The sequence below is a fragment of the Octopus bimaculoides genome, chromosome 7, assembly GCF_001194135.2.
Source record: "Octopus bimaculoides isolate UCB-OBI-ISO-001 chromosome 7, ASM119413v2, whole genome shotgun sequence".
NCBI classification, from domain to species: domain Eukaryota; kingdom Metazoa; phylum Mollusca; class Cephalopoda; order Octopoda; family Octopodidae; genus Octopus; species Octopus bimaculoides.
The window spans coordinates 3,776,708-3,787,881 of record NC_068987.1 but is presented as its reverse complement, the minus strand read 5'-3'; the positions used below and the strand labels follow the sequence as shown (position 1 = coordinate 3,787,881).

Here is an 11,174-nt window from a genome sequence, read left to right as displayed (position 1 = left end):
AGGCAGTGCCCCAGGCACACACACACACACACATGCACAAACACTCTCACACACACTCAAGCACACACACACACACATGCATGCAGGCACACACATACACACTCAAGCACGCTCACACACATGCTAGCACACACACACACATTCAAGCACGATCACACACACACACACATGCATGCACACACACACATGCACGCAAGCGTACACACACACACACACACCAAGCTTTTCTAAGAATGGCATTGAATTTCTCTTTACAGTTTCTAAATCAGTCAACTCCACTTACGGACTCTTTATTGAAAATTCTAAATCTTCTCTAATGAAGAGGAGTTCACTCGATGTAGAATTGTTTGGCAAGGAATTTTCAGAGAAACTTCTATCTGTGAGTTCCCCTTTTCACATTCTCTTTCATTTTCATTCTGATATAATTTTAGAAAAAGATAATTAGCCATTCTTTGGCCGTCTTACATGCAAAATGTTGTATGGAGGTCAATAGTTTAATTGTAAGGAACCATATGTGTCCCAAAACAGGACACATACGGTTCCTCATTGGCCATGGTTGTATGGTTGAGAAGTTTGCTTCCCAACCACATGGTTCCTGGTTCAGTCCTACTGTGTGGCAGTTTGGGCAAGTGTCTTTTACTATAGCCTTGAACCAACCAAAGACTTGTGAGTGAATTTGGTAGACAGAAACTGATCCAAGGCAAATTCATCAGATCAGTATGTCAGGCAATATGCTTAGCAGCATTTCTTCCAGTTCTTTACATTCTGGGTTCAAATTCTGCCACAGTCACTTTTGCCTTTCATCTTTTCAGGGTCAATTAAAAAGTACCATCTGAGCAAGGGGCTCGATGTAATTATCTTTGACCCTCACCTAAATTCCTGGTCTTAATCCAAAATTTGAAACCATTTTCTAATTTATGTCTTTTATGTTTTTTTTAATGCAGTTCAGACTATACGCTGATGGCATTGAGAGTTTGGTGTCCGATGAATCCACTTCTGAAGAAGTTGAACCTACAGCCGGAATGTCTTTGACACTGTTTGATGTCTTATTACGACCAGTTGAATTCTTCCGTGGGTCAGGAAAGTTGATGTCCACTGCATGGAATGCACCATCTGAACCAACATCAGCTCTGCAGGTAATATTTATTTCATCATCATCATCATCATCATTGTTTAATGTCCATTTCCATGCTAGCATGAGCTGGATAGTTTGACTGAGGGCTGGCAAGCCAGAAGGCTGCACCAAGTTCCAATCTGATCTGGCAAAGTTTCTACAGCTGGATGCCCTTCCTAATGCCCACCACTCCAAGAGTGTAGTGGGTGCTTTTTACATGCCACCAGCACGAGTGCCAGTCAGGCGATACTGGTATCCACCATGCTCAAATGGTGCTTTTTACATGTCACCAGCATTGGCAATGACCAAACTCAAATGGTGCTATGTTGCCACCGGCACTGATATCGACCACACTCAAATATTTACCTTATTTGGAAACAAGTGAGGGTTGGCATCAGGACGAGCATCTGACCATTTGACCATCGATAAGTGTACATTAAAAAGATGATGAAATGATGAAGTCTGTATATTTTGAACATTTCTTTATAAACAAGAGATTATTGCTTGAAATATATTCAAAGTCTTTTGATAACAATGTGATATTTAAAAGATATTTGTGGATTTTCTTTCTTGCAGGGTAACATACTTTTACAAGATGAACACCAAACTTTACATCTTATGAATGGCTTTATTGCTAAAGTTGATCTAATGACAGCACTGTCTCTGGATATTTCTGGTTCAATGGTAAATAGTATTTGGAGACAAACATCTCAAAGCGTGGTAACAAACAGGTAAGTTGAACTACCTTTAGCCATTTAGTATTTAAACCAGCCATATCTGGCCCATATATTCTACCTGTTTTATTTTCAAACTGGCCAGATCTGGCATCTCGTACATACCTTTTCTTCTCTGATTAAAACTTTAAAAGCATAACTAACACATAGAAGAAGCCTGTTGTACATTTATCATCATCATTTAACACCCGTCTTCCATGCTGGCATGGGTTGGACAGTTTGACAAGAGCTGGTCAGGCAGAAGACTACACCAGGCTACTGTGTCTGTTTTGGCAGGGGTTTTTATGGTTGGATACCCCTTGCTAACACCAACCACCCCATACATATATATATGTGTGTGTATGGGTGTGTTTGTCCCCCACTCCTACTTGACAACTAGTGTTGGTGTGTTTACATCCCATAACAATATCTGGCTGTTATCTTTGCACTTGGTAGAAGTTTTGATGGGAATGTTCCACCAATATTCCTTGTGTTAGTGTTTACACATGTATTCAGTAACCATGGGGTTCTCTATTTTTATCCCTGGACAGCCTTTGGTCGGGGGATGGCATTGTATATTGTTTTAGCAACAACATTCTGCCATATTGTGAAGTAGTACCTCAGTGACACATCTGGGCAACTGGTGTTATACGTTCCACTGAAATGTGACATAACCAGCATTTCCAATTGCAGTTTGGGTCTCCAAGGGCTTCACTGTTTTTTTTATTTATTAGGTATTTTGTAGCAATCTCCAGCTCTTGCATATGTGTGTGTGTGTGTGTGTTTGTGTATACCGTTCCATCTAATCGTTATTTCATTGTTGCAGTGGAGCCTTGTTATTTGATGGTTCTGTCAAGTTGGAGTCAAAGATAGTGAAAGCTGGAATTGATTTTAAAATTGGTGGTGAAGGACACATAGACTTTAAAACCAATGTTGAATTTTTTAAAATGCCAGTGAAAAGTTGTATGAGAATGATGCGACCCCATGTATCATGGACGTAAGTAAAACTTCATTACTATTATTATTATTATTATTATTATTATTTAGTAGCCTAATTTTTATCACATACTTTCACTACGCTACTGAGCGCAGCTCTGTGTGCCTTGGGTATATGCTGTGGTGCTCTTATTTTCACTGTATTGAAAGTGTTTTATGTAGGACGTGTGCAGTGCCTAGTAGTTCTATTTTCTGAATGTTATATACACTTGTAAGTCCTGGTGTTTTTGTTATGTATTTATCTGAATATTTTTTTAATGATTATTATTATTATTGTTGCTACGTTCTGAGTTCAAATTCTGCCAAGGTCAACTTTGCCTTTCATCCTTCTGGGCTCGATAAATTACTAATGAAATACTGGGATCGAAGTGATCAATTGTCCCCTTCCCCACTAAAATCCAGGCCTTATGCCTATAGTAGAAACTATACTACTACTACTACTACTACTACCAATACTATTATTATCATCATCAAGATGGCGAGCTGGCAAAACCCTCATCATGTCTGACAAAATGCTTAGAAGCATTTCATCCATCTTTATGTTCTGAGTTCAAATTCTGTTGAGGTTGGCTTTGCCATCCATCCTTTCGGGGTCAAAGAAATAAGCACCAGTTGACAACTGGAGTTGACATAATGAGCTAGCCTTGTCCCCACCAAATTTCAGGCCTTGTGCTTATCATAGAAATGATTACTATTGTTATTATTATTTAATCAAGGTAGCAAGCTGGTAGAATCATTAGCACATCAAGCAAAATGCTTCACAGCATTTCATCTATCTTTACATTCTGAGTTCAAATTCTGTTGAGGTTGGTTTTGCCTTCCATCCTTCCAGGGGCATCAATAAAATAATTACTAGCTGAACACTTGGGACAATATAATCGACTGACTTCATCCCCGAAATTGCTGGTCTTGTGCCGAAATTTGAAACCATTATTATTATTATTATTTAATCAATAAGGGAGGGAAAGACTTCTCAACAGGTGTTGGCCAGAAAAGAGACACGTTAAGAACTCTGAGTTGGGAAAGAATTATTGAAAACTGCTGAGGAAGCAGAAAATTTTGGATGAGACAAACGTGCCAAGTTTTAGGAAAAGTTTCTTTTTCACATTTGTTTCCTTAATTTGTATAAAAAGACACTTTGCAAACATAAATGGAAGTCATTTCCTAAATTCTAAAATCCCTTAAAAATTACTGCCAGCTTCTTATGTAGTGTTTTAGAAATGCAAAAACTGTGAACAGTCGCACGCCTCTCTAACATCATAGTTAGAGAAGTGTGGCTGCGTGACGGTACAGCGACAGTAAGTGCAGAAGGGAGATAACTGTAATTTCACCGAGAACGTTATGCAAATAAAGGGAGACAATCTTCTTCATTCTGTTTAAATGTCACAAAACTTACCTACGAGTGATATTAATTGTGCAAGAAATAGCAGCCAAATTGCCTTCAAATCTCATTCTCAAATTACGTGTCCTTTGCTCAAAAAAGACACTTTTAATTCATCATATTAGAAAATTTGTGATGGTCAAGATTGGAACGTCTTCGATCCTATGTCTCACTTGCTCAGAGTTTAACCAGAAATTAAACAATAATTCAGTGAAGTTACTGGATTTAATAGAGTATAAGACATGTTTTTTTTTTATGTATCAAAAAATTGCTCTACGTTTAGTGAGGCTTTATAACGGATGGCAGACTGAGCGCCATAGACAAGGGAACTGGATGAATATAAATCCCCTAAGTACAATTCAATAACCGTTACTAATACTAATTTATTAAAAAAAATATATATCCAGTCTTATAGAAAAAAGTTATGAAGAGGTGTTTAGAGTATGTTAACAGATCACATCATCTCATTATAACCTCTTCCCCAGCATGCCTAACCCACACTTGATCTGTGCCTTACATTGTTGAATGGCTGTAATACATTTAAGAAACATTTTTTAATGATCTAAATGAAAAACTCTCCTGGAAAGATGAAAAGAATCTTAAACTTTCCTCTACCAGTCAGCCATTTGCAATGAGTGGATGACAACGAAATCATAGCAGTGGTGCACCATCCTGGTGGCCATTCACAGTAACAATAAACATCACAGCCATAAATGTGAGTTTTACATCCTGTATGGCAGTTCTCTGGACCCAAATATAATCAATTATACTATTTATCTGAAAGAAGATAAAATTGAAGTACAATAACCATATAATGTAGTTTACTCTTTTACTTGTTTCAGTCAATTGACTGCGGCCATACTGGAGCATCGCCTTTAGCCGAGCAAATCGACCCCAGAGCTTATTCTTTGTAAGCCTAGTACTTATTCTATTGGTTCGTTTTGCCAAACCACTAAGTTTCAGGGACGTAAACACACCAGCATCAGAGGGACAAACAGACACACAAACATATACACAAGCATACATATACATATATGACAGGCTTCTTCCAGTTTCCGTCTACCAAATCTACTCACAAGGCTTTGGTCGGCCCAAGGCTATAGTAGAAGACACTTGCCCAAGGTGCCACACAGTGGGACTGAACCCGGAATCATGTGATCGGTAAGCAAGCTACTTGCCACACAGCCACTCCTGCGCTTATTTGTATAAAATAAATTTATAGTTTTATATTTTATTCCAGTATTCTGTCACAGCCTTGTATTTTCATGTGCACAACCACACATTTCCCCCCACAAAGCCACTTTGAAATATCTTTCAATGTGTAAATATTGAAATGCCCCAAATTTTGTTTGTTTTTTTTTTCTCCACAAAATATATTTATCAAATAGGGCTGCATCACGTGAGAGTGTGTATTAAATGCTGCTAAATACAGCAATTAAAAGTATGTAAATGCTGCAGAAAAGACACATTGGAAACTGCTCATATTTGTCAACCAAATCGTGAAAGTAACAGAGTTTTCCCTCATTTCCATTGTATATAATGTTTTTTTTTTATTTCTTTCTAAACACAATGCTAATATTTTAATATTTTATTTTATTTTTTTATAGGCAAAATATTACAAAATATGACAGTTTTTCAACAAAAAGGCATAAAACCAAAATTAACCGAACATACCAGCTTCCTGACATGTCCTATTTCTTGAACCAATTCAACTCAAAGCAATGCCATAACATGTTAGATTCCTTGGAATTATAATCAGAGATTGGTTCCAACAAATGTTTGTCCCATTTTCTTTTTCTCTTCACCAGAATTTCATTATTTTGATATAAACTATATTTTTTTTTAATTATCTTTGTTTTGGCTTTGTTTTTTTTTATTTCATTTATCTTTTTTTTTTTTTTTTACTTGTTTCAGTCATTAGACTGTGGCCATGCTGGGGCCTTGAAGAATTTTTAGTTGAATGAATTAACCCCAGTATTTTTTTTCTTTCAAAGATGGTACTTATTCTATCGATATCTTTGGCTAAACTGCTAAGGGTCTGGTCCAGGCTGTGCTTTTAACGAGACATTTTATGGTCAGTTGTATAAGCCTGTGTGGGGAGTTGGGTAACAGCAAAGTCAAGAGCTCCCTGGAGCAGTAACCTCTAGCTACACCATCACAGTCCTCAGTCCGTTATAACACCTGCAGTTTTTGACTAGAACTTTTTATCGATCCTGGAAGGATGCATAGCAAAGTCAGCCTTGATGAGATTTGAACTCAGCACACAACAGACCATAGATTAACACTGTCAAGTCATTTTGAATGACACTAATGATTCTCTTAATCCCTCAGTATTAAACAGGGTCTCTTACGATGATCGGGAACATTTTATTTCTAATTTACAAGATTGTAGTGTCTCTGCCATGTTTGTTCCAGTGTTTGTTACTTGGGCTCAAAGTGTGTCTCATTATTACAAGACTCCCTAATAAAGTCAGCTGGCAGAATCGTTAGCATGCCGGGTGAAATTCTTAGCGGTATTTCATCTGCCGCTACATTCTGAGTTCAAATTCCACCAAGGTTGACTTTGCTTTTCATCCTTTTGGGAGGTCAATAAATTAAGTACCAGTTGCATACTGGGGTTGATCAAATTGACTGGCCTATAGTAGAAAGGATTAATATGAGACTCCTTGTACAAAGTTATTTTTAAACAGCCCCATCACCATTTAGTATTTCTGCTTTGGTTAATGGTATCTAAGCCATTACTTCATTCTGACAAGGTGCCAAGTTCCAAGAACTCACCCTTTCCCATTATTGCTTAAGAATTTGTGTCAATGCTGTAGAATTTAAGATTACATACCTTCCATCTGAAAGTACTGTAATCACATATCTGTAGTGTGTCATATGGCATAAATGATGCCAATCAGTGCCTATCAGTTTCCTCCACTGTTATATATAATTTGGGTCAAATTCTTCATTAATTTTTTTGAATAGAGCAAAATGTTTGTATCCAAAAAAATATTTGACAAACTTGACCGTTTGCTTCTGCTTTAGTATCTAGTTTCAGTGAGACTGGTCAGACATCGATGAGTAATATTTCCGTCCAGCCTTAGTTACAGGAATCACTTCTTCATTAGAATGAAAAAATGATGACCCAAGTTGCAGTAAATAGCAAACTGCTTTGTGAGACAAAGGGCCAAGCAACTGAGATTTTTGGGGGCATGTGATGAGGAAAGAGGGCCTGGAGAAATTAGCAATAGCTGGAAAGTTTTGGAGGGAAAAGAAGCAGAGAAAGGAGAAGGATGATATCAAAATCATCATCATCATCATCATCGTTTAACGTCCGCTTTCCATGCTAGCATGGGTTGGACGATTTGACTGAGGACTGGTGAAACCGGATGGCAACACCAGGCTCCAGTCTGATTTGGCAGAGTTTCTACAGCTGGATGCCCTTCCTAACGCCAACCACTCAGAGAGTGTAGATGGTTGAAAATGGTTGAAAAAAAAAAAAAAAAGGCATTAACCCTTTTGATACTGCTTCTGACTCTGTAGTACAAATGTCTTGTTTTAATAAGTTTTGAATTAAAATCTTCCACCAAACCCCATGCGCTTTCTTCCGTTATCAGGTTTATCAAAGCGCTAAAAGTGTAAATAAAATGTAAATAAAAAAGATATATAATCATCCAACATTCTGACTACCTTATTATTCTAAATATATGTATATATATATGTGTATGTATATATATATATATATATATATATACACAGATATATATATATGTGTGTGTGTATATATATATATATATATGTGTGTGTGTGTGTGTGTGTGTGTGTGTGTGTGTGTGTATATATATATGGATATATATGTATAAATATATATATATAAAGGTTGGTCACGGCTGGAACACTTTGATCAAAAGCTTCCTCATCAGAGCTGAAACCAGCAAGAAACCAAATTGAATGTATTTTGGGTTCTCCTGACAATTTGTTCCAGTTCATTGGCGATAACATTATTCAAAGCAGTTAAGACTAACAGCTACGACTCTGCTCCCCACTGATTCAGCATCAATTTTAACACAGAGTGCAAAAACGAACATTTCCACCATATTTTGCTTTTTTATTTCCACAAAGGCAAGAAAAAAAACTGCTAAGGCCCACAAAGTGATATGTGAAGTTTATGGTCTTGACTGTTTAACAGAATGCACATGTCAGAAATGGTTTAAAAAATTTGGTTCTGAAAATTTTTCATTCAAAGATGACTGACGTTCTGGTCGACCTACTGCAGTTGATGATAACCGAATCAAAACCATAATTGAATCTGGTCATTGCCAGGGCCCCTGGACTGGCTCTTGTGCGGGTGGCACATAAAAGACACCATTTTGAGCATGGCCGTTGCCAGTACCGCCTGACTGGCCTTCATAGGATTTTCGAACAAGATCGTTGCCACCGCTCCTGGACTGGCTCTTGTGCGGGTGGCACATAAAATACACCATTTTGAGCGTGGCCATTGCCAGTACCACCTGACTGGCCTTCGTGCGGGTGACACGTAAAAGCACCTACTACACTCTCTGAGTGGTTGGCGTTAGGAAGGGCATCCAGCTGTAGAAACTCTGCCAGATCAGATTGGAGCCTGGTGTTGCCATCCGGTTTCACCAGTCCTCAGTCAAATCGTCCAACCCATGCTAGCATGGAAAGCGGATGTTAAACGAACGAACGATTGTCATGTAACTGTGTGAGAGATTGCCGAGAGGTTAAATGTATCAAACACAACAACTGAAAATGATTATAAGGGCGTCTCATTTACTTCTCTCATGTGTGTGTGTGTGTGTGTGTGTAAAGAATGGAACTGGTAAAATACGGACTATGAGCCAATAGTGTATTCCATGGAAAAATGCAAGCAAGGGAAATATTCTTAAGATTATAAACCTGGAAAAGTTCAGGACAAGTTATTAGATCTGGTAAAGTACAGAACAAGAAAAGTTTTACTTAAAATATTGCAGCTAAGGATATATATACGCACTTGTATATTAGGTTATGGAGTGGGTATATTATTTATGCAAAGTTATAAATTTAGTCTCATAACAGCCTATTTATGTTACCAAACAGTTTCATGCTCTTTCTTCTGCAGCCATGCTGGGGCACGACTTTAAAGGATTCAGTCGAAGGGTTTAGTTAAACAGATTGACCCCAGTACATATTTTTAAAGTCTGGGCCTTCTATCATTCCTTTTTGCTGCACCACTTAGACAGACAGACAGATATACAAGCTCACATATACATACAAGGTCAGTCACACACACACACACACACACACACACACACACACACCAAGGAGTCGCCTAAGATAGAATATAATAACTATGCTGTTTTAATACTGCTACATCTGGTTCTCTCTATGTGTGTCGGGTAGGGGGGGGGGTGAAGGCAGGGAAAGTGTTTCTCTATAAAAATAAGGTACATTATTTATAAACAGTCAAGGTTTAGCATTTTGTCGGCACTTTTGAAGTAAGGTCTAAAATTAAAAGGTGGGGGAGGTTTCTGCCTGGCTGATCAACATGCCAGAAATACATTAGAGTCAACAATTCGAATGCCCAGCAAAAAATGTAACTTGATAAAATATGCGTGTAAACCAGAAAAGCATATTGAATATAATGTTTTTGTTTTATAATTTGTATTTCTGATTTGTATCCAGTAAATAAATTGACATGTACAGGGATTCAACGAGTCTCTGTTCTGCTCTCTCTCTCTCTCTCTCTCTCTCTCTCTCCATCTATCTACCTACCTACCTACCTGTCTGTCTGTCTATCTATCTGTCTATCTACCTACCTATCTATCTATCTATCTATCTATCTATCTATCTATCTATCTATCTATCTATCTAGATAGATAGATAGATAGATAGATAGATAGACAGACAGACAGATATTACATGCAGCGTACTCACCTAACGTTGCCCCTTCAGATTACCATTTATTTCGATTTAAAGAACTTCAGTTCTTTGGAAGACTCTAAAAATCAGAATATTTCTTAAACTCTGATATAATCAGAATCTACACTATCTGAAAAGTATTTGTAGAAAATTACATTTAAAAACATCTATTTCTCTGAAAGTTATGAGAATACATTTTTGTTTTATTGTTTTTTCGGCGAGGGTGGGGGGAGGAAACTTGCGTAGGTAAGCCATATGCATATATATATATATTTATATATACAAGACATTAAAAATGAGAATGGAGAATGATATATCCACAAAGCTTATCTATTAATACATTCACTTTAAATCTCTGTCCGATACGTGTTTCTATTGCATAGATATCCTAGGATATCTATGCAATAGAAACACGTGTCGGACAGATTTAAAGTGAATGTATTGTATATAATACTGTAATAAACAAGCTTTTTGGATGTATAAATTCTCCATTCTTCTTTATGCTATCTTGATTATATTCTTTGTATACTGTATAAAATCCAAGCAGGCGAAATCAAGATTTATCTATCAAGAGGAAAACCATGTAATTGTTTACTTTAAACAACTTCCCATTGTTCCATATCATTCGATGTGGTTAACTAGAACCTAGATTATTATACTAGAGTACTTGTAAGATACCTTCCCAGATTTCATATCCGTATTCCTTCAGTTGTGCCAGTGGTTCCCAACCTTTTCACTACCAAGGACTCCTTTTACTTAAATGAGTTTTTCCATGGACCCCTTTTAATATGCTTATCCTTATGTATCATCATCATCGTCGTCGTCGTTTAACGTCCGTTTTCCATGTTGGCATGGGCTGGACGGTTTGACTGAGGACTGGCAAGCCAGGAGGCTGCACCAGGCTCCAATCTGATCTGGCAAGGTTTCTACAGCTGGATGTCCTTCCTAACACCAACCTCTCCGAGTGTGTAGTGGATACCTTTTACGTGCCACCGGCACGGGAGACAGTCAGGCGGCACTGGCATCGACCACGTTCGGATGGTGTTTTTCACGTACTACCAGCACA

General features: G+C 37.6%; 1 protein-coding gene across 1 annotated transcript in view; it reads left to right on the top strand.

The window, feature by feature from the left end:
* The window catches only part of LOC106871593 (microsomal triglyceride transfer protein large subunit), a 23,814-nt gene extending 17,761 nt beyond the window's left edge, over positions 1–6,053 (top strand). Inside the window, exons 14-18 of the mRNA XM_014918110.2 lie at positions 258–379; positions 945–1,136; positions 1,691–1,845; positions 2,654–2,824; positions 5,812–6,053. Coding sequence (XP_014773596.1) covers positions 258–379; positions 945–1,136; positions 1,691–1,845; positions 2,654–2,824; positions 5,812–5,959 — 788 coding nt within the window. The 3' untranslated portion in view covers positions 5,960–6,053. The remainder of the gene's footprint in view (positions 1–257; positions 380–944; positions 1,137–1,690; positions 1,846–2,653; positions 2,825–5,811) is intronic.
* The last annotated feature ends 5,121 nt before the right edge of the window (positions 6,054–11,174 follow it).